This window comes from Melospiza melodia, chromosome 11 (genome assembly GCF_035770615.1).
Source record: "Melospiza melodia melodia isolate bMelMel2 chromosome 11, bMelMel2.pri, whole genome shotgun sequence".
NCBI lineage: Eukaryota > Metazoa > Chordata > Aves > Passeriformes > Passerellidae > Melospiza > Melospiza melodia.
The window spans coordinates 12,209,480-12,229,460 of NC_086204.1; the positions used below are offsets into that span (position 1 = coordinate 12,209,480).

Genomic DNA, 19,981 nt, shown 5'->3' on the forward strand with positions numbered 1-19,981 from the left:
CGTACAGATCAGCAGTAAGGTTGACTGTAACTCTGGGTTTAGTGAATTATCTGAAAGATCTGGTGTTGCTCTGGATGATACTTGTCATCATCATCTTTGTGCTCAAATGATAAGGCAATGTGCCAAAATCCTGAAATAAAAGGAACATAACCCAAGGTCTGAATGCAATTTAGGTCCTTTCAAAGCAGTGGCCCACATCTGGATCACAAAATTTTACTTACACCTAAAGAAAGCATCTCATGACTTCTTTTTCTCCATGTTCTCTTTCATGCCACTGTGAAATGCAGAGCTACCTGAACCTGCATTAAGGAAAACTCTCATTGCACCCCAACATCCTTGGGAAGTGGATCCACATCTGTTCCCAGGCACAGACAACCCTCTCCGTATTCAGCCTGTTGGTTTATGGACACCTCAGATCCCTGTGTGGCATTTCAGTCATTTGCCACAGAAGCTCTGCGGCTTGGGGGTGGAGTTGCAATTTGACCTGTGAGCTGATTATTCCATTTGGGATGGGGCAATGTGTGAATAGCAGAGGATGGAGTCGCAGTGTCTGAGGGGTAGAGCTGAGTGCAGGGCTGCAGGCAGCTCCTGTCAGTTCCAGAGGGGCCCGAGGGCTCCCTGACCTGTCCCTCTGGGCAATGACCGGTTTGCCAGGGCCATGAACTCCCTGCCACACGGGTGCCCAGGGCTTTGGCACCTCTCCATTGGTGCAGGGGCTGAGTGCATGGATCCAGGAGATGCTGGCCACAGCCAAGGAGGGAGACAGATGGGAGGGGCAGTGCCTGGCCAGGGACACTTCCCACGCCCTGACTGCCCTGACAGACACTCGGAGCCCTTGGGCACGCTGAGAGCCAATATCCACCACCAACACCACAGAAAGGAAACTTAAAACTGCACCTTGACCTCAAACTGGAACAACCTCCTTCCATTTTTCCCTCTGGAATGGGATGCAGTCACCACTTTTGGCCTAGCAGAGATTCTGCCTCACAGCAAGGCCTGCACACTTGCTTTTACCTCCGCATTTTCTCACAGCTGACAAGGGATTTGGGAAGGCTGCCCAGCCTGTACTGTGTTTGCTTATTTCTTTGAGATATTAGAGACTAAGGGTGCCTAACCCACCAGAGGCAGGAATTTGCCGTGCCTCAGCCAGTGGCACAAGGTGGAAGCAATGCCTGCATACATGGTGTGCTCTCAGGCACCTTCGGCACCCGCACAGGGAGCGTTCGCTGGCCTCAAGCCACTGGGGCAAACCATGCAAGAGCTCAGGCTCTGCTTTGTCCAGGCACAGGCTGACTGTGAAGCAGGAAACCTGCTGCTTTCACTGATGCCACAGGCTGGAATAACTGATTGGCACAGCCCAGCTTCCCTCAGTGACCCAGACCCCAGGCTTGGTTGGTCATAAGGAAGGGATAAACTCTGTACGTAGGCACTGCTCATAGCTGACAGCCCACAAGGTGGCTGCTCTGGGACACAAGGGGGTGTGCATGGATCAGCCCTGGAAATCCTGCACTTCAGCTTAGCCATTTTACCTGGATTGGATTCTTTTTTTTTTCTCGCCAATGTTTTTTTACATAGGAACCGGAGTGCTGCATTGCCTTAAATCCTATCGCTGCATTGCCACTAGTTATGAGGGGATAAAGTTACATCTAATTCATTAAGGGAAAAACATTACTCTTCAATTTGAATGCCATTTATTATTCAATAGAGAGTCACTCATGCTCAAAAAGCAGGGAATAACATATGGGGGAAACAGTAATACACAGATCAAACAGAGGAGGCTGTTTCTCCCAAATTATAACTTGGCATCAACATGGATTGCAATAAATGGATCTTCAGCATCAGTATTAATCTGGAAATTAGCCATTCCATCACCAGAAACAAACACCTGCTTTCCAGTACATTGGTTGTTCTCCTTTTGTCCAGAAATAACATCACAGTAGGTACCAGCAGGCAGTCCAGTTTGCACATTGACATTCATATTCCTATGAGAAAATAAACATGATTTATGCATTGTTTTTAAAACAGGTATTTCAAAAGGTGTGTAAGATTTTTGAATGTGATCTTACTCCCCTATTTGGAAGGACGTTGTTAAGAATAAGGTTTCTGATCCCACCCTACCAACACACCCATTTTAGCTCTCTGGATCCAGCATGAACTCAACTCAAGTTGGATTGCTGATGAGGGGTGCTATTGTTCTCTTGGGACCCTATTTGTGCACTGACTTACCAGTCGTCATTGTTGAAGATGATGAAGCCTTTATTACCACGGCCAAAAGCCACTTGATTGCTGCCATTGTCCCACCAGTTGGAGAAAGGCTCACCATCCACCACGTTACGGAAGATAACCATGTTCCTGAAAACACAAGCCATGTCTGCCACTGCACCTGCAACACCTCTAAAGCCACATGGAGCAGGAAGCAAAAGCAACTGCTTTTACTTCTTGTTTCTCCCCAGTGCCCTACCTGATCTGACGCCAGCGATGTTCACAAACCCAGTCGTTGCCACAGGTCGTGTCTGGATTGATTGTAACAGACTTTGTGGAGCCATCTGAGTTACTTGGGGGCCCATACCAGTCATTGACGTCCTGTCATTAAAAAGACAGATTCATATCTTCTGACTGAAAATGTAGAGCACCCCTCTGGTCAACAAAGCTAGAGGGAGCATCAAAGTTTCACTGTCTACATCCAGCCTGGGACAGGGAAATCTCTCGACAATCTGAAATGCACTGGACTACTTCCCTGGCCCTGCTCTCACCCTTAATCCCCATGGATGAATCTTCAGCATTAACAGCTCACCTTTCCATTTTCAAAATATCTTGGCCAACGGAAACTTGACATCACACGCGTGACGCCATATGGATGGGCAAGCATGAAACCAACTGCCATTTTATAGAGCCTGTTTGGTGGACAAACAAGGAATGAGACATGGAAGGAGGAACCTGCCAGAGAACACCCAGGCAAACAAGCAAAAGCAAGAAGCATCACCCACACAAGAGCAATCCCTCACCTGGCATCCCAGAAGGTCAGAATAGAAGCTCCACCAGCCCCGTGTCCTCTCTGGTTGTCGTGATTATCCACAAAGACCAGGGCTCTGTCAGAAGGCACAAAGCCCCAGCCTTCTCCCCAGTTCCTAAACAAAAACACAGACTTGAAGCTACCCTGTCAACTGGTGTATCCAGTGAATGCTGGATAAGTTGCAGCACCTTCATCCTTACTTTAAGTAGGCCATCTTTTCTCCGTCCCACTTGCGGATCACTGTCCCCAGTTTGGCACCGTACTTGAATTCTGTCACTCGGCCATTTCCAAAGTACTCACTGCCTTTGATGGGCTCTGTACCCAAGTCAATCACCTGGTACAAGAAAGAAAACCTGCATCCCTTCTTGTCTCACAAAGACCAACAATGCCACACACAGCACTTAACAGGAACTCTTGCTTTAACATTCAGAGGAAAGTAATTATGTATTTGTGCTGTGTAGAGCAACACAAGTTCAGAATAAGACATGAGGGACACATGTAAAAACATGACTGACGGAAGGAAAGGTAGAGTTGATTGACAATCTGTTGTAGAGGCATTTTTACGAATCAAAACTGCCTATGTCTGCAGGGCTGCTCTAAGTAAATTGTGAGCTCTTTCTAGGGTAAGTTGGATGAAGTTGTAGTGTTGCTCCTGTGAAGGAGGGGGCAAAAGAGATACAAAAGACAAAGGCAAACATAAAGGAGAAAATGTGGACTTTACCTCCTGATAAATGAAAGGTTTAGTTCCTTCAGAAAACCATTGAGTGTTTAAATTATGCAGTTTGTCCAGAAACGCTTTAATGTCCCCAGGCCACATGTGCTTGGCAGCATCAAGTCGGAATCCTGCTACACCCATGTCAATGAGACGGTTCATGTACTCTGCAATCGTTGAGCGCACATAGTCCTTCTCCAGGGCCAGATCCAGAAGGCCGGTCACACGGCAGTCCCGGACCTGTGCAACAGAAAAAAATAAAATAAAGGAGGAGATGGAGCTGGAGTGGTGGTTAATGAGGTTGTTTTGGATTGGGAAGAAGGGAGGGAGTGATATCTGGTGTAAAGGTTTTCTCTTCACAAGTGACTGTTGCACATGATAAAGCCCTACTTTCCTGCAGACAGCTGGACACCTGCCTTCCAATGGGAATGGTGAATAAATTCTTGTTTTTCTTTGTTTATGTGTGTGGCTTTCTCTTCACCTATTAAACTGTCTTTATCTCAATCCATGAGTTTCCTCAGTTTTGCTCTTCCAGTTCTCTGCCCCATCCCACTGAAAGTAGGAGGCAGAGGTGTTTAGCTGCCAGCTGAGTTAAACCACAAGTTCTCTTTGGGGCCCAACATGGGACTCAAAGGGTTCGAATTAACAACGGCTATGATTAATGTGCTAGATGGAATTTACAGCTGTTACTGCAGTTTGGCCAATAATTGACAGGCTGCTGTGCTGGCCGTGGGGCTCACTGGCCTCACTGTGCATTAGAGTCGAGGGCTCATCAGCGGCTGCTCTGTGCTTGGGCTGCAGCTGCAGCCTGTGCTGCTGATCCCCTGACCCTGGGGCATTCTGATCCCAGCACTGGCCATGGCCTGGGCTGGCACCTGAGGGACTGCAGGGTCTGGCTAAGTCTAGGCCAGAGCAGGGGTAAGGGGAGGAATTCATTGCAACGTTAAACATGATGCTCTAGTCCAAAGGAACTGGGAGTGGACATTGTACTGGAAATACCTTTAAATTATTGTAATTCAGGATTTGAAATATGTCTGCTAGGCATTACCACAGAAAAGGCCGTCTGAACCCATGAAGGACAAGCCTTACAAGAAGCAATGTAAGTGCAGAAACATTATAATGTATTGTTGCAAAGTGGCTGAAGGCAGAGCTTGAGAATAAACTGCTACATATTCTTACTACAAAAACCAGTAAGTTGCATAACTACAGCACCACCTTGCACTGCTGGCAATTTTCCAAGGGGGCCCCTTATCATGATGAACTGAGTTTATAAACTATAAAACTGTGCTCACTCTGAGCGGAGCACACTGGCTCACTTCTGGAGCAAACATCTGCACATAGGTTCTGGATTCCTCAGCTCTTAGAATATTTTGGGCCACACATACCTATGGCCACTTCATTCACTTTTCAAGTGACTAAGCACAGGTTTTGTGAGGCACTACACCATTTGATTTTACTGTAGAGTTAACAGAACTTGTCAAAAAAAAAAACCTGAAAACTTTTCCAGGGGAAGTTACCTGATAGATGTCATTATAATTTTCAACTTCTCCACTCCCAGTGTGACATTTGCCATCATTGAAATCCCAGCCAGAGTATGGCACAGCTGGAAAATCTCTGTTTCCAGCATTAAAATAGCTTCCACAGGTAGAATGTGTGCCTGAGCCACCTCCAGCCCCACACATATGGTTGACGACAGCATCCACATAGATACGAACCTGGAAAAGCAATGTGTGCATTTCAGTGTGTTTGTAGCAAACGTGAACTGACAGCCACTAATCACTATTCAGTAGATTATTTTCCCTTTCAGTTTCTTCTCAGTTTACACCTCTTTTGAGGAAAGCAGCACCTTCCCTCAGCTGACACAGCACTTCTTGCCATATGAGACAGATTTTCAAGGCACTTACTCCAACATTGTTGCATCTCTTCACCATGTCTTTGAATTGCTCTTCATTTCCTGATCGAGAGCAGATCTTGTAGCTAATGGGCTGGTATCTTTCCCACCAGGGTCTGTTCGGGCTAGTAACGACAATATTTTCATTTGGAGGTGAAACCTGCAGATGAAATTATGTACTTTGATAAGAAATCAAATGGTTTTACTTTGACATTTTAAGGGCAAAATCTGTTCTCAGGACCTCTGCCCTCAGAGGAAAGTTAGCACCCAACCCAGTCTCTCTCCCACAGCAGAAGTTCAGGTCAGTGAGATGTCTGTCTTGCACACTGGCAAGAAAGGCATTTTGGTTTGTTCCTGTGAGTTGCCCACATCCAGCATGGGCCTGCTTTCCAGGACATGGGCATGGAAGGGCTGAAGCCACAGGAATTATTTTTACCTGTAACTGTGACTGCCTTAGGAATGCCAAACCTCACTGCTTCCATTCTTCCTTTAGAACAAGGTAAAGAGCTTTACCCTCTACTTAGCTTTCAGGTGAAGCCTTTCAGCATGCCCCTTTGTTACTGATCTGCTAGACATACACCATCATTCACCCCTACAGGGTCCTGCAGATTACGGCTGCTTCTAAAGTACTTAGTACTTCCTACCTTCTCTCCACAGCAGCAAAGTTACTTAGAGATGACTGTCTCAAACTCAGGCATTATTAATCAAATTATTAATCAATATTACAGTGCCATTTTCTTGCTACTTACAGGAAACAACTCACCTGGACTCCTCCAAATCCATTAGGAGCTAAGTAGCGTTCACACTCCTCAGCAATGTCCTGCCAGCGCCATTCAAAGAGATGCACTATAGAGGTTCTCTTTGGGACAGTGTTGGGGTTGTACTGCCCCCAGCAAAGCCCTGCAGCTGCGAGGAGGAGGAGAAGGATCTTCATGGTGCCTTCAGTGTAAGCCTGTGGTCTCCTCACCAGCTATTTATGTGCCTGCAAGATGGCAAAATTCCTGTAGCAGCTGTCAAAATTCACATGGATCAATGCTATCAGTTATTATTTAGATAGATAGCTCAATATCATTCCTTTGGTTTGTTTTTTCTCCTGAATAACCCAACAGCTGAAGATAAAATACCTTTTCACAGTGATTGTATGCCATCTTAAACTGAGTGATCCATGAGCCTTGCACCCTAATTCAGAACTGCACTCTTTCCAATCACATAAACAAAGATACTTTATCAAAAGTATTCCAAAATGTGGAAAATCAGACAGCTGCAGAAGCTGAACTGGGTAGTGCCACCATCCTCTTGGCCCTGAGTGAGATAAACTCCCAAGGATAAGAGGCAAGGACAAGAGTTAAGACATCCTGTCTGGACACTCTGACTGATCTGGCAAAAGAAAGTAGCAAGGGCACTGCTGGTGACAGACTGATAACCAAGAAGATTGTGTTACTAAGGAAACAGGGGCAAAGGAGTCTGAGTGGAAAATTTTGGACAGAACTTGGAGACCTATAAATACTGGTAAACTGATGCAACAGAGAGCTTTGCTTGCATAGCATGGTCCATGTCCCTCAATCCCCACGAATGGTGTCCTGTGTGAGGGACGGCAATTCCCTGTCTGGCTGTTCTAGGGATAACCCACAGAACTGAAATGCTGCTGAAAGGAAGCAGGAGCCAGCCGGCATCCATCCCTTCAGGTTTTGATGGTGAGCTTTGGGACATGGGCACTGATATGTCTTCAGGAGAAAAACATGTCTGAACTTATGTCTAAACTTTTAGAGAAGCCCAGAAAAACAGATGCTTCTCATTCTCTTAAGCTGATTTTCACTGGGCAGAATCACAGGTTAAAGGCTAGCATGTCTTAACAGTAGAACTGTGGGATGAAGGGGGCAATGAGAGGTGATAAGATTGCAGCTGATTTTGTACCTCTCTGGAGAGCTTTTTTAGAAACTCTATAAGCTCAGGAGGGTGCTGGGAAAGAATTGTCACCCAGTGCCCCCTCAGCAACATGCAAGGACTCTGCAGAGGAGCTTTTAACATCCCCCTTTGCCTATGATCCATGAGACATGGATCTTTCTTTGCAAGTCACAATCCAATGGAAAGCAAGATGCTGGCACAGCTGATTAAACGATCAGTGGTGTTCGTTGGACAAAAAATCATGGAATTGTGAGTACTGGGGAGATGTTCCGGTAGTGTCAGTGCAACTAACAAATATTACAGGAATTTCTCCATATTGGAGCCACTGCCATTATGGGTTAAACTTTCCTAAATGAGAGAGACCTTGCGATTAAAAAAATCCTGTAAGTAGTTGCAACAGGAGTACTAAGAAAGGTACTGATAACGAACCTGGGCACGGATCCAAGACACAGATCCTGAGAACAAATCCACAGAACGTATCCAAAGAAGGGACCGATCCTCAACTTGGTGCAGGGTGTTGCTGGCAGTGGTGCAGCCCCCTCGGAGCTCCCCCTGCCCACGGTTGGCCCCATGGTTGGTATTACCCCCTGGGCTTGAAAACCCCCGGGCTTGTCAGAGCTCTCCCGCCTGTTCCCATCCCCGAGCAGCAGCGCCGACCCGCGGGTCCCGGTCGGTGCCTGCTGAGAGCCGCCCATCAGCCCCCACAGTCGGGACCAAGCCCTCCTGCACGAAGGTCTGAAGCTGCACTCTGTTACAGCGCCTGCAGGATGCACTGAAATACATCTGTTAAAATTAACCTTGTATTTTCAGGGAACGGTGATTTTTAACAGGATTGTTTACTAGAGAGATGATTCACTGACAGTCGTTAACTAAGTCCTATAACCTTGAATTTGATCTGCAGCAGTTTAATCCCTCCAGTAAATCCACGTTGCTGCTATTTTGGTCACAGAACAGTTGTTTACCTACGTGCTGCTCCTTGATGTTTAACTGTTGTATGACAGATTTCCAGTAACTTTTTTATAATAATAAAATCAAAATTATTATTGTTAAATTTAATTGATAATAATTTTCAAATCTGTTGTGTTTCAATATGGTACAGTTTAAGTAATGGGAAAAATTCAGTTCTGTTGAATTTAAGTGATGTTAGGTTTATCTTCTGTTAATTTGAAGTTCTGTTGCACTTAAGTTCTGCCAAATTAAGATGCTGTTAAGGTTAAGTATCATTAAGTTAATTTTTGTTAGGATTAATTTTTGTTCAAATTAATTTCTGTCAAGTTTATGTGTTGCTAAGCTTAAACAAAGTTAAATTTAAGTTATTCAATTTAAGGTCTGTTATTTTAAGCTCTGTTAAATGCTATTAAGATCAATTCAGTTTCAATAATGTTAACATTCCTCCTGCCTAAACAGCACAGCCCCTGAACTCCAACCACATGAACTTTAGAACAGTAGCCATTTGTTTCCACTTCCCAATTTGACATTATCCTTTTGTTCTCCTATATGAGTCTCTCTGTCAGTGACGTGATTGTATTTCATAAGGGTTTTTTTTTTTTTGTGATCTGTATTCCATGTATCTTATCCTTTATCCAGCAGATAACCAGTAATATTCTTAATAAGATAATGGTCTTAGAGGTGCAAACTGTTTTAACATCAGGGTACACAAACCCTTTACATAAAAAACAAAAAACCAGGGAGATGTGGAAAATCAGACAGCTGCAGAAGCTGAACTGGGTAGTGCCACCATCCTCTTGGCCCTGAGTGAGATAAACTCCCAAGGATAAGAGGCAAGGACAAGAGTTAAGACATCCTGTCTGGTCACTCTGACTGCTCTGGCCAAAGAAAGTAACAAGGACATTGCCCCTATTCCCCGAGTAACACAATCTTCTCAGTTATCATTCTGTCACCAGCAAAGGGGTCTGAGTGGAATATTTTGTTTGGAACTTAGAGACCTATAAATACTGGTGAACTATTGCAATAAATGCTTTTGCTTGCATAGCATGGTCTGTGTCTCTCAATCCCTGCACCAAAACATAACACACAGACCCTCTGAAGGTAAAAGGAGTGGGAGCTGATTGAAAGATGACTGGAAATCTAACAGCATTATGAGAATGAATGAGTTTGCCAGCATTCAGAGGTGTCTTGCTCTCAGAATTAGACTGAGTTCAGACCAGGGTATGAGGAACTGTCATGGTTTTATACTGGCCCAACACCAGGCACCAATGAGAGCTGCTTGTTCACCCCAGCCACATCATGGCAGTGGAGAGGGAAAAAAATTGACAAAGGGCTTGTGAGTGAGATAAGGACTGGAAGAAAACATTTAAGGGCAAAACAGGTTCAACTTAAGGTTGCAAAGTGATTTTATTACAAACAGAATCAGAGAGGGATAATGACAAGTAAAATAAGCCCTTAAAACACTGTTTCATTCCAGCTCTCCTCCTTCCCACTGACAGTGCAGGGAGACAGGGCATGGGGATTTTGGTCAGTTCATCACCAAGATTCTCTCCTGCTGCTCAGGGAGAGGAGTCCTCCTCCTGTGAGGTTATGGGGTCCCTCCCACAGGAGACATTTCTCCATGAACTGCCCTGGCATGGGTCCGCTCTCAATTGCAGCAGCCAAACCTCACCTGCTGCAGCGTGAGTCCCTCTCATGGGCACACAGCCTCCCAAAACTGCTGCACCTGAGTCTCTCTTCCCACAGGGTGCAGTCCTCCAGACAGGCTGCTCCAGCCTGGAAGCAGGGGCCCCCTCTCTCCACAAGGTCTTCCACTGGATCCCAGCCTCCTCCAGGCATGCACTTGCTCCAGCGTGGGCACCTCCCCTATGGGCTGTCAGTGGATCTCTGCATCCTCCCTGGATCCCCATGGGCACAGCTGCCTCACCATGGTCATCACCATGAGGCCTGCAGAGGAATCTTGGCTCTGGCACCTGGAGCACCTCCTCCCCCTCCTTCTGCACTGACCTTGGTGTGTCCAAGGTCTGTTCTCACCTCCTCCTCTTTTCTGACTAGAAGAAAAAATGTGTGACTTTGCTTTGATTTTCTTCTTAAATATGTTAACACAGAGGCATAACCAACCTCTCTCGTTGGCCTGGTTTTGGACAGCAGCATGACTGACCATCTTCAGAGCCATCAGGGAATGGTTCTGCTGGAAATAGTGGAAGCTTCCAGCAGCTTCTCACCGGAGCACCTCCATGGTACTCCGGCTACCAAAAACCAGGTCAATATTTAATCAGTAACAGATTTATCACACAAGAGGTATGGGGTCTTTACCAGGTGAATCCCACTGGCAACTAGGAGGGGACACGTTCTCATATCTAATGTTTCTCTGGGGTCATTGCCCAGTCCCTACTATGAACTGTTTCACCTCATTTTAAGTGATCAATGATTCATCAGATTCAAGGAACAAAACCCAAAATCAGATGCAAATGATAGTGCAGATGAGCTGCCTGACATATAATTGAATTTGAAACTGTTTTCCAAGTCCTTTCTTGTATTTCCTACAATTTCCTCCTTCAAAAAAGAAAGACCTTTGACTCTTCTTCATGAAATGATTTCAGGTCTTCATTTGGAACTGACTTAAAAGATCCCTGTCTTAGCGACAACCCTCCATGAATAAACTTGAGTAATACTAACAATAAAACAATACTCCAAGAGAATACAAAGACTAGAAAATCAACTTGAATTGTGCCATGTTTCAGCACAAAGGGGTCTTCTCTTGGTTTTTGGATATCCTGTCAATTATAGCAACCCTGCTTGCCCCTAAAGAGAACTACATTTCTACTTCTGCACAGAGCACCACGATTTTAAATTTAATAATGTCAATCTTCTCCTTCCATTTTTTATTAGTACCTTAACTGAATAAAGTACACTTACAAATGTACACAGATGTATAGCATCACTCCCAGATGTGCATGGCACTACCAGTTCTCATCTCTGCTCACTATTTCATCAGTATTACAGCTAACACACTTTGCTCTGTCTCAGTTCATGCAGTCCTGAGAGCCAGGACATTCTGCACATCTGTTTGCTGATAACAAAGATACAGAGGAGAAGGAATAGCAAATGCACAACACAGCTGGTTACAATTTAGCATCAACGTGAATGGCAATAAATGGGTCTTGGTCTTCATTCCCAATTAGGAAATTAGCCATGCCATCAGCAGCAACATGAACTTCAACTGCTGTACACAAGTCACCTTCCTTTTGCCCAGAAATGATATCACAGTAAGTGCCAGCAGGCAGACCAGTTTGCAGAGATACATTCAAGGACCTTTGGAAAAGAAAAAAGTGCAGTAAGCATTATGAGGACTCTAAAATGCTCTTCAAATCATACTGGAAACCTCAGATGTTAAGTAATTATGGAACTACCCTCTAGCACTTCACTGGACGCCACAGAATCTATTCAATAACTACATGCTTCAAATTGCTCATCACCACAACCTACAGCTACTTATTGCAGCCCTGACACACTCCTGTTCTCTTGTCAACTCATTCTCACATAAACGGTTCCAATACAGTTTTTAAAACTGTCACATTTAGAACATATTCCTGAGTTTACAAGTTCCCTCACTTCTATAAATTTAGACTTTGCTGGTTGACCAGGCCCAGTGACACAGCCAGCTTCAGAACTGGGAAATAGAAATACCACACTACAAGGTCTAAACTGCAAAGAGTGCCTATGGAAAATGCCATGTTCAAATTGTCAACAACTGTCAATAATAATCCATTAGAAATATCTATTCAAGCTAGCAACACCTTAAAAGGTTTCACTAGTAACTAGATTTTTAAAATACATATTTAACACATAACAATTTTCTTATAATCATAATAAATTATAATTTATTTCCCTCTTACTCACCAATCATCATTGTTGAAGATGATGAAGCCTTTATTACCACGGCCAAAAGCCACTTGATTGCTGCCATTGTCCCACCAGTTGGAGAAAGGCTCACCATCCACCACGTTACGGAAGATAACCATGTTCCTGAAAACACAAGCCATGTCTGCCACTGCACCTGCAACACCTCTAAAGCCACATGGAGCAGGAAGCAAAAGCAACTGCTTTTACTTCTTGTTTCTCCCCAGTGCCCTACCTGATCTGACGCCAGCGATGTTCACAAACCCAGTCGTTGCCACAGGTCGTGTCTGGATTGATTGTAACGGACTTTGTGGAGCCATCTGAGTTACTTGGGGGCCCATACCAGTCATTGACGTCCTGTCATTAAAAACAAACGTTTTTTTATTTAAAAAAAAAGATTCATATCTTCTGACTCACAATGCAGAGAGTCCCTGTGGTGAACAAAGCTAGAGGGAGCATCAAAGTTTCACTGCCTACATCCAGCCTGGGACAGGGAAATCTCTCGATTTCCTGAAATGCATTGAACTACTTCTCTGACCCTGCTCTCACACTTAATCCCCATGGATGAATCTTCAGCACTAATTAAATTAAAATTATTTAAATTAATTATTTAATTAATTAAAGCTCACCTTTCCATTTTCAAAATATCTTGGCCAGCGAAAACTTGACATGACACGCGTGACGCCATACGGATGGGCAAGCATGAAACCAACTGCCATTTTATAGAGCCTGTTTGGTGGACAAACAAGGAATGAGATGTGAAAGGAGGAACCTGCCAGAGAACACCCAGGCAAACAAGCAAAAGCAAGAAGCATCACCCACACAAGAGCAATCCCTCACCTGGCATCCCAGAAGGTCAGAATAGAAGCTCCACCAGCCCCGTGTCCTCTCTGGTTGTCGTGATTATCCACAAAGACCAGGGCTCTGTCAGAAGGTACAAAGCCCCAGCCTTCTCCCCAGTTCCTAAACAAAAACACAGACTTGGAGCTACCCTGTCAACTGGTGTATCCAGTGAATGCTGGATAAGTTGCAGCACCTTCATCCTTACTTTAAGTAGGCCATCTTTTCTCCGTCCCACTTGCGGATCACTGTCCCCAGTTTGGCACCGTACTTGAATTCTGTCACTCGGCCATTTCCAAAGTACTCGCTGCCTTTGATGGGCTCTCCACCCAAGTCAATCACCTGGTACAGGAAAGATAGAGCATGTCTTTCTTCTCAAAAACCAAACAAATAAGACACTGCTTTAGACATTGCTTTAAGGAAAGGGACAGTACTTGAGCTAATTATTGGCTCAAGCTGGCTATTGGTTATTTGAGTTTCTTGCAAAATCATATGTAAGGCTATTTTCTCCTTTTAGCTCAGCCCAGCTTGTGAACCTCGTTTTCATCTCTGTCCTGTATCTCCTCACCCCAGCTGATCACTTACCCATGATTAAGGCTTGGGCTGTACTTCCTTTATATTCAGTATGGTCACCAATGCCTCTGCTTCCAGCAGTTGTGCTGCATCCTTTCACTATGGAGCTAAAGAATGTTTCTCTTTGCCTAGACTTTGCAGGCAAGATATTAATTTAATAAAATATGTGCAGCAAGTTTAGCTTCTGCTGACTGAAACCAACACTCACCTGCTTGTTCCAGTTCATTATTCAAATGTAAAACACAATTTCAGAATATCAAACAATACTTGTTATACCATTGGAAAATAAACTTTCAGCCCATAATCAATACTTATGTCTTCTGTTGCAATTTATTATCCAGGATTTAAAATTCAGGAAATGGTATCTTTTTTTAAACCAATAGAATTTTTACACTAACTACAATGCAGTAAATTTCACCTCAATAAAAATTCTCTCAATAAAACTTCCAGGTTACCTAAGTCCAGTAGGTCCAAAACTAGTGGGGCATTTTGCACATCAATTACCATTTATGGACAGATTACATATTTGTAGATTATAATTGAGGATGGAATTGAGGATGATTTCTGCAAATCTGCTTGAGTTCAGCCCATGCAAAGCATTGCCATGTGTGACTGAGTCTGTACCCAGGCCTGCAAGAAGTGTTTGTGAAGTAATATTAAAAAAAAATAAAGATTACCTCTTGGTAAATGAAAGGTTTAGTTCCTGCAGGAAACCACTGAGTATTTAGATCTTCCAGCTTGTCCAAAATGGCCTTGACGTCGGCAGGCCACATGTGCTTGGCAGCGTCGATGCGGAAGCCCGCGACGCCCAGGCCGATGAGCCGGTTCAGGTACGCGGCAACGCTGGAGCGCACGTGCTCCCTGTCCAGGGCCAGGTCCAGCAGGCTGACCAGGCGGCAGTCCCGCACCTGAAATCAAACCCTTCTCACCTAATAAGCTTCAGGTACTGTTCTACACACCTTTTGAATGTTCTTGGCCGATATTACAATGCCAGGTAAAACTTCAGTAGCCTTTGTTTCCCGTGCATTTCTTTATTTGCAAAGTCATCTACACAGAAGCTGCAATAAGAAATTGAGTCTACCCCTCTCTTCTGAAGTTGAGACCATGGAAAACTTCCAAATTACAATAAAAGGCAAATAATAACTTTACCTTTTTTAGCACTAAATAGATTTTATGAGCTTTAAATTGTTTTTATTAATTGCCTAAACACATTGTCTGAATCTGAAATTGAGACATTGTCTCAAGTACAGCTATCCCCTTAAGAAGTGGTGTTCCTAATTGCAACACTAACCTCTGTTATTAATTTGGATGGCTTTTCATAAGACTTTTAAAAATTTCTTTTAAAAATTGTCTCACTGTAAATGAGAGCAAAGAAATCACAGCACAGGAACAGATGTACATGAAAACCACAGCTGTAGGTTTACCTGAGATATATCATGATAATCCTCAATGTTTCCACTTCTAGATTTACATTTATGATCATTAAAGTCCCAGCCAGAATAGGGCACAGCTGGGAAATCTTCAGTCTTTGCATTGAAATAGCTTCCACAAGTAGCATGGTCACCAGCCCCAGCATTGGCTCCACACATATGGTTGATTACTGCATCCACATAAATGTGCACCTAGAGAACAGTATCCACGTAACAATTTGAAAAAGCTACTTCCCACAGCACCACTAATTAATGTTCTCTCTACCATACCTCCTGCCCTATCCTCCTGCTTCTGCTTGCTTGCTTCAGCCAATATTTTATTCCATTTTTTTTATTAGCATACAGCAAGGTTGATAAAACATGCAGCTCAGCAGACAGGCAGGTAACAATACATCCATTTTTTTTAAATGGTAGAATCACTGCTTGGCTATATCCTTGCATTGTAAACACCAGAAGGTTTTAAAAGTACTTACTCCAACATTGTTGCACCGGGTCACCATGTCTCTAAATTCAGTTTCATTTCCAGACCTTGTGCACAGCTTGTAGCTGACAGGCTGGTATCTTTCCCACCATGGTTGCCGGGGGTCAGTAATGATAACATTTTCGTTTGGAGGTGAAATCTGTAAATAAAACAATGGCAGGTAACAGGATACTGAAAATGGTTAATTTATTTGCCCAGTATTTTCAGAGAAAGAACATTTTTAGAGAACACTTAGATCCTCAGTATCCTCTGCTTACACTGTAGTAGGCTGGAAACAAAAGACTGAGGCCTGGCCTCAGAAAGCCAGTATAAAAATTAGGCCCATGAACAGAGTGGCCTAATTTTCTTTGTGACTTCAAGCTTCAAAAAGAAGCACCTGAAATTGAAGAATTAGGTCAGCTGAGGAAGGAAGTGACTGCATAACAACTGACCTAACATCCTGCCTTTAAAACTGATACAACTTCCCATTTTTGTAATGCTTTGGATGAACGCATTCTTGACCTAATTCTTGTAAGTTTCCAGGTGAGTTATACTTCTTCCTTTTACAGAATTTTCAGGATAATTTTTAGGCAATAAGCTTTTGCTGCTACCTTCAAGCCTCTGGGTACAACAACCTGATCCAACCATTTCTCAGAAAAAGTCCTTCAGCCTCTTACCTGCCACACCTTTCTGACCAGCTCAGCAAGTCATCACCTGAAAAAAACTTCTAAGACCTTGCCACAGAATGGATTAAAATGATAAACAGGCATAGGCCAGGGTATGAGAAATTAGTTTTAAGGCCATCTGGTCTGTGTGCCTGGAAAGAAGGTTGCAAAGACAAGATGATTATTTGAAAATGATGAGAGAGTTCTCACTCAAGCCAGCTTGCAATCTCTTGGGCTACAAGAGACAGGCAGCCTTTGCACCAATTTTTCCTGAGCAATCTGACAGGCAAACAGGAACACTTTAATAAGTGGCTGCTCTCCTGACATGCTACCCCACCCAAGTGGCAGTTCTGGTTGCACAGGAACACGTCTCTGTTGTTCAGACAGAACTGACTCACACAGGGACACCTCCACCAGAACCTGTTCAGTGCACTACTGCCCGCTCACACCAGGCTCCTGCAAAGAAGGGTCTCTTAGTGGCTTACTGTGATACACAGAGAGAAACTGGCCAGTTTGGGTGAACACAATCAGCAGCCTTTTGTACTTAACACCTTCGGCACTTTTTTGTTCGGTTTGGAAGCCCTTTGTTCTGTCATAGTTTCATTTTACATTTATCTAGCTCTTAAGAGCTTTCCTTGATTTAAAAATATCAAGCAGATAAACATAGGTTACTCTTCACAGCAGTAAAAAAAGAAGATTTAGCAAGTGATGGGCAATTCTAATTCACCTAAATGTAATAGCACAGACTGCAAAACATGCACTTTGGAGCAATGAAATAAATCCATGCTTACTCAAAGATAGCTGAAGAATATATTTGTCAGCATTTACTACTTCCATTACCAGCTTCTATTTTTCTTGTTCAGTACCTGTCCTTTGACGAACTGAATATTTTCTGTGAAAAACAAATTATCATCTGTGCAGCAATTTCACTGCCTACTGATAGGAGCAGACATACCTGGACTCCTCCAAATCCATTAGGAGCTAAGTAGCGTTCACACTCCTCAGCAATGTCCTGCCAGCGCCATTCAAAGAGATGCACTATAGAGGTTCTCTTTGGGACAGTGTTGGGGTTGTACTGCCCCCAGCAAAGCCCTACAACTAACAGCAGAAAATAGATCCCCATCCAGTGCTCTGATCAGCTGGGCTCTTCTTACTAACTGCAAATGTTCCTGTAAGAGGGTAATTACACATTAGAAAATACACGTTTAAAGGTAAACACCCATCTCTGGCACCATATTTATTTACCTGCTATTTTTTGTATGAGAACTAGATCTTATCTAAACTATATCAAATTCCCATACTAACAGTAACTTTGTTTTCATGCACCTAAAATTCAGATGTTGCCTAATGCAGGCTGCCTCCAGAATGCAAAAGTTGTGGTTTTATTAGTTTAAAGCCAAAAACTACCCCAAAGAGTAAACGAATACTTATATAGACTGAAGTTGACATTTTATTTATAATTTTAATGTATGTTATTTTACATTCCTATTTATCATTGAGAGACATCTTTTTTTTTCCAAATGGTGTTGCTACAACTTGAACATATTTGGATAAGACCTTGCAGAGGCAGCATATTTCTTACCATGATTTGTTATGAAACCCCAGATATTTTGGAGGTTTAACATATGTGAGTCTGTCATTCATGATATGCATGACATCTCTCATTCAAACAACAGCCTGAAATCTGGAAGATCTCTCAGATACAGAAATCATTAATTATAGTGAAACCCAAAAATGCTAAATGTCTTATCTTTGCACACCTGCAGGATTTGTGTGGAGATATTCTCCTTTTAAGAACGTGGGCAATGACATGCAGATTTTAGAAGTGCTGTGAAGCTCCATAACCAAGAATTCTCCTGAGTGCTCAAGTACAGAGTTCTGCAGAAGGAGCTTTCCAGAGGCTTGAAGCTACATTTCCTTCTGATGAGCTAGGCTAGGAACTGCATTTCCCAACTCATATCCTATTTGTATTTACTCAGGGATAAACAAAGACAACAATCCTTATATCAAAATTGCCTCTCCTTTTCCTCACCTAGAGAGATACAACTGTAACAAACCAGAAACTAAACAACTACCAAGGTTTACATTACTCTACTGAGAGCCTTATATTGCACTCTTCGGTTCAGAAGTTGATTTAGAGTCTGAGATAGAAAGAAGTCCTACAAGAACTTCTGCCAACGGCTGTACTAATACTTCCCTTAAAACAAAATACAGAATCTTGTTACTTTCCTGTAAGTATCTATTCTTTTAAAAAGTTATCCTACAGTGACAGAGCAAAGAGAGATTCCTGTCACAAGGGAAACCAAACACCTCAGTGAAGGTTTAAACATGAACACAAGGGCCCTCAGGTTTGCTACACAAAAGAAACCAGTGCTTTTCCTGATTTAATACCCATTTGGGAATGCACTGCTGAAAACTCTAACCTGCTGTGATACACCTAGCCAGACATAAATCGATACAAAATTTTACATGATTTCTACAAAACTGCCCTCATTTCTGCTTCAAGGAAAGGATGATCCATGCCTCTCAGGTAGTGGAGCCCTCTTTGGAGCAAATTTAGGCATAAAATATAGTTTATAAAATGTAGAACCAGCCTTCCAGAGCCTACTGCTATCAGCTATCACTGCTCTTCACAAGCAGGTAGTGTTGTTTAGAATTAAGCATTTGGTATATTTAGCTGGCTTTTCTGCTTGTGAACAAAACAGCTTTAATACAATTATTTATTAGTAGATCTTAAGTAAAGTATACAGATTAAGTTTCAACCACAAGCAGTTGTTGTGCGTGCTTCCATTTTCATGAAGGAATGCTTTCTGACCCTGACAGGAAGAACATACATTAAGAGAAAATGAGCTAAGAAAATTCCATCTTCTCTGATGAGAAAAGCCATTTATTAGATTGGCAAGTTTTACTTACAGCAGTAAATATGCAAAGTAGTAAATGACACAAAGTAGTAAGAATAATGTACCTTGACCCAACCAGCTCCAAAGCCTAGTGCTTAAAGATTCAATGTAGATTTTCCTTTCTCTGAAACAGGTTTATGGCTGCTCTGCCTTCAATACAAGCAATAGTAAGAGAATGCAGATGTTGAGATCCTCACGGCACTCTGATGGCTCTAGCTTCAAAATAATTTCGAAACTCGGAAAAACTTTAAGAAGCCGTGTGGAAGACTGCAACACTGACTGCACTGCAGAGAAGCTGGGAGCGGAGCGTCTCTGCAGAGCCCCACCGCTGTCCCGGCCAGCCCGGGACTCGGGTCACCCTGTCTGTGCTGGGCACGGCCTGAGCGGTGCCGCCATCCAACACACCTGGGCCGCGTCCGGACCTGCCGAGCTGCGGAGGCTGCAGCTGCCCAAGGCTGTCACAGGGCAGCACAGCAGTGGCCCTGTCCCTTCTGGCGGCTCCCCACACAACCCCCGCGCAGCCCCGAGTTTCCGGCAGGCGAAGCAAACTCGCAGCGGCCGCGCCTCCGAAGCTCCCGGCCGTGCTCCCCGTGCGGCGCGGATCCCGCGGTTCCCGGTCCGTGCCCGCCCCTCGGAGGCTCCCGGCCGGGCTCCCCCTGCGGCGCACAGCCCGTGGATCCCGGTCCGTGCCCGCCCCTCCGAAGCTCCCGGCCGGGCTCCCCCTGCGGCGCACAGCCCGTG

General features: G+C 43.9%; 2 protein-coding genes across 3 annotated transcripts; both read right to left on the reverse strand.

The window, feature by feature from the left end:
- Positions 1-1,674: 1,674 nt before the first annotated feature.
- Positions 1,675-6,918, reverse strand: LOC134423014 (pancreatic alpha-amylase). The gene is made up of 10 exons (XM_063165581.1): positions 6,380-6,918; positions 5,630-5,776; positions 5,243-5,440; positions 3,735-3,965; positions 3,214-3,347; positions 3,006-3,128; positions 2,795-2,894; positions 2,462-2,583; positions 2,227-2,352; positions 1,675-1,982 (listed from the first exon to the last, which is right to left on the reverse strand). The coding sequence occupies exons 1-10, from the start codon at positions 6,548-6,550 to the stop codon at positions 1,793-1,795; spliced, it is 1,542 nt and encodes a 513-aa protein (XP_063021651.1). The 5' UTR covers positions 6,551-6,918; the 3' UTR covers positions 1,675-1,792.
- A 4,421-nt stretch (positions 6,919-11,339) lies between these two features.
- Positions 11,340-19,842, reverse strand: LOC134423015 (pancreatic alpha-amylase-like). 2 transcript variants are annotated; one of them, XM_063165582.1, is made up of 11 exons: positions 19,646-19,842; positions 17,296-17,509; positions 15,689-15,835; positions 15,210-15,407; positions 14,463-14,693; positions 13,421-13,554; positions 13,213-13,335; positions 13,002-13,101; positions 12,608-12,729; positions 12,373-12,498; positions 11,340-11,784 (listed from the first exon to the last, which is right to left on the reverse strand). In XM_063165582.1, the coding sequence occupies exons 2-11, from the start codon at positions 17,461-17,463 to the stop codon at positions 11,595-11,597; spliced, it is 1,539 nt and encodes a 512-aa protein (XP_063021652.1). In that variant the 5' UTR covers positions 17,464-17,509; positions 19,646-19,842; the 3' UTR covers positions 11,340-11,594. The 2 variants fall into 2 exon arrangements, with proteins under 2 accessions (XP_063021652.1, XP_063021654.1); XM_063165584.1 differs by lacking the exon at positions 19,646-19,842 and adding an exon at positions 19,306-19,607.
- Between the last annotated feature and the right edge of the window lie 139 nt (positions 19,843-19,981).

Coding starts and splice junctions, on each gene's coding strand:
- LOC134423014 (XM_063165581.1), bottom strand. CDS start 6,550: ATGAAGATCCTTCTCCTCCTCCTCGCAGCTGCAGGGCTTTGCTGGGGG. Junction 3,129..3,213: donor GAAAAGATGGCCTACTTAAA/GTAAGGATGAAG, acceptor GTTTTTGTTTAG/GAACTGGGGAGAAGGCTGGG. Junction 1,983..2,226: donor ATCTTCAACAATGACGACTG/GTAAGTCAGTGC, acceptor ATTTTCTCATAG/GAATATGAATGTCAATGTGC.
- LOC134423015 (XM_063165582.1), bottom strand. CDS start 17,463: ATGGGGATCTATTTTCTGCTGTTAGTTGTAGGGCTTTGCTGGGGGCAG. Junction 13,336..13,420: donor GAAAAGATGGCCTACTTAAA/GTAAGGATGAAG, acceptor GTTTTTGTTTAG/GAACTGGGGAGAAGGCTGGG. Junction 11,785..12,372: donor ATCTTCAACAATGATGATTG/GTGAGTAAGAGG, acceptor TCTTTTCCAAAG/GTCCTTGAATGTATCTCTGC.